This window comes from Sardina pilchardus, chromosome 22 (genome assembly GCF_963854185.1).
Source record: "Sardina pilchardus chromosome 22, fSarPil1.1, whole genome shotgun sequence".
Lineage (NCBI taxonomy): Eukaryota > Metazoa > Chordata > Actinopteri > Clupeiformes > Clupeidae > Sardina > Sardina pilchardus.
Window position 1 is genome coordinate 18,298,076 of NC_085015.1, and position 3,187 is coordinate 18,301,262.

The 3,187-nt window shown below is 47.4% G+C and overlaps 1 protein-coding gene across 1 annotated transcript in view; it reads left to right on the forward strand.

Annotated features, from left to right (window-relative positions):
* The window catches only part of dnah9 (dynein, axonemal, heavy chain 9), a 110,433-nt gene that overhangs the window by 22,581 nt on the left and 84,665 nt on the right, over positions 1-3,187 (forward strand). Inside the window, exons 25-27 of the mRNA XM_062527016.1 lie at positions 24-263; positions 704-864; positions 1,959-2,115. Coding sequence (XP_062383000.1) covers positions 24-263; positions 704-864; positions 1,959-2,115 — 558 coding nt within the window. The remainder of the gene's footprint in view (positions 1-23; positions 264-703; positions 865-1,958; positions 2,116-3,187) is intronic.

Genomic DNA, 3,187 nt, shown 5'->3' on the forward strand with positions numbered 1-3,187 from the left:
CGTTAACCCCCCCTCTGCTGTAGGTGGCGCTCACCTGCACCCAGATCTGGTGGACCATGGACGTGGGCATGGCGTTCGGCCGCCTCGAGGAGGGCTACGAGAACGCCATGAAGGAGTACTACAAGAAGCAGGTGGGCCAGCTCAACGCCCTCATCGCTCTCCTCATCGGTCAGCTGACGCCCGGCGACCGTCAGAAGGTCATGACCATCTGCACCATCGACGTCCACGCCAGGGACGTGGTGGCCAAGATCATCGCTCAGAAGGTACGTCGTCGCCGGCAACGCAACGACCCGCTGATTTGGATTGATGTGGGTTTCGTCTGAAATCTGCGGTAGGCCACGCAAAGACTATAAAATACCAAATGGTGTCTGGTGCACTGCTGTTGGACTCGATGCTGTCTACAGTTATCACCATATGGCACTTTCATATGTGTCTTCTGATGTGAGTTTTGTTTGAATGATAAAAAATGAAACATTTGCATAGTCGTTATTATTACTCCGAGAGTCTCCGTACATCCTGCTGTTAATAAATACCATCTGGCACCGCTGACATTTCAGATCTTTTCAGTCTGTGGTAAGAATCACCCAAAACTCCCCTGAGTATTAAAGGCCGACATTACACAAAAATAGCTTTGGGCATTGTGTTTAAAGCCACTGTCAGTCGGGGGGGTCAGGAGCTTGTCTTGTGCTGTTCTGACCCCCAGGTAGACAACTCCCAGGCCTTTGTGTGGCTGTCCCAGCTGAGGCACCGATGGGACGACCGGGAGAAGCACTGCTACGCCAACATCTGCGACGCCCAGTTCCTCTACTCCTACGAGTACCTCGGCAACACGCCTCGTCTGGTCATCACCCCGCTGACAGACCGGTCAGTATGCTTATATTTGTTTTGTTTTTTTATTATTATTTGGCTGAGGTGAAGTTTTGACTTTTTTTTTATTCGTTTCAACTTGACAGACCCTGAGCAAAAGCCTCTTATTAAAAGTTAAAGTGCCATTAAAATCCATATGTGCAGCACGGAGAAGCGCCAGGTGCCAAGACTCCCTGGCAAGCTGTTCAGACTTACAAACAAACAAACAAAAAAAAAACAACCCAACCCACACCCACCTCCCCTTAAAACTCCCAAACTGACCGAGATGCTTTGAAGCCAAAAACAAAGCAGGAGCAATCTGCTTTGATGGATAAATCAATGTCCGCACAGCTCTCCAAGCATATGGTCAGCCGCTGCCCCTTTTTCTGTTGTCAGAGGCTGACCATGTCACCACTTTGGCTCCCCGCCAGACACGCAGCAGAGAGAGTTTTTTGGGATGTTCTTTAAAAAAAAAAAAGGAAAGGCTCCCTAATGAAACAGGTGGGCCCAGGTGGGCGTCTATGAAAGCCTGAGTCTCTTTTCTCGTTCTCTTTAGTTAACAGACACGCCATGAGGCTAGAGGCTCGGTGGCTCGTTTGGTCAAGTAGTCCTTGGAAAAAAATCTTTTAACGCTTTATACTGTACATTGCAAAAAGATTCTCCGTCTTTTTAAGTGCCCTTCAGAAGGATCAAGTACAGCTGATAGTAGAAAGGGCAACTACATAACCGGTTATATGTGTGTCTGATTGGATGATCGTGATAATGTTCCTGCTGACGATTAGTTCACCAGAAAAAAATGTTGTCTAATAAAATGCCATAGAAAGATCAGAAAGATTACTCAGCAACTCAACCCAAAAATGTCCTCGTGTGTTTTTATTGGAATGCTTTGCGGGTGGGGGGGGGGGGGGGTTGTTCTTTTGATGTCACTAACCATTGTGCCTTGTCTGTTGTGTTGTCGTGTGTGTTTGTGTGTGTGTGTGTGTGTGTGTGTGTGTGTGTGTGTGTGTGTGTGTGTGTGTGTGTGTGTGTGTGTGTGTGTGTTTGTGTGTCTTTCGTGTGTGTGTGTGTGTGTGTGTGTGTGTGTGTGTGTGCCCATCTCATCTGGCCTTCAGATGCTACATCACCCTGACCCAGTCTCTCCACCTCACCATGAGTGGAGCCCCAGCTGGGCCTGCTGGCACTGGCAAGACCGAGACCACCAAGGACCTCGGCCGGGCGCTCGGCATCATGGTCTATGTATTCAACTGCTCCGAGCAAATGGACTACAAGGTTGGGACGTTTGAGCAGGAGATGAAGCTAAATGAAATATGTATTTGTCAATCGCACATCTACAATGCGAGATAGATGTTCCTCTTGATCTAACATGAAAGGAGTCAGAAAAACAGCACCCAAACCCAATTCTCCGTACTCTTATCTATTAAAATTCTAATTTTGATAAAAACCCTGATGGGAAACAGATGGATTAAAATTCACAGCGCTGACATTCAGTCTTTCATCCTTTATGCCTTACATCCTAATGTAATGCTAGCTTAAATACAGAATCAAGCAATTAAAAACTAAGTGTAGGATTGATAGTGGATGTAACTTGCTTGCTGACTTTTTTTACTTTTTCTTTGAAGCCCAACATGGCGTAATGAAACTGTTTTTTACCGCGCTAGACAATATCTGTGGCAACCTGAGCTTAACAGACAGTAGTCCCTGTCGTGTCGTCTGGAGTCGCCCATTTCCAGGACACGCAATAATAAGATGATGTAGTCATCACACCCTATTACCAGACACCAAGAGTCCCCTTTCAGTGACTAAGTTGCCTAGACACACTAAGTTACCGTCAAGGACATACAGTATATCCTCTCCTAACTGCCAGTTAGAGACAAACCGTACATACACCCACACACACACACATACACACACACACACACACAAGCGCGCTGGTGTGATCGACACGAGGCGGACGTTACAGGGCTGTCCTACTGTATAGCAGCAGTACGCTGCAGCGTAAGCTTTTCTCCGCACAGCCAGGGAGAGAAGAAGGAAGGGAAAAAGACACGCACACACACACACACACACAACAACTTGGCCGGTCGCCCGAGCGTGCCTGTGATACCAGTGATGGCCCTGCTGCACGCACACACACACACACACACACACACACACTAATACACACACTAATACACACACTAATACACATACACACACACACACACATACACACACACACACCCACACACTAATTCACACACACACACACACACACACACACACACACAAACAGACACACACACACACACACACACACACATACACACACACGGACAGACACACACACACACACACTCCCTTT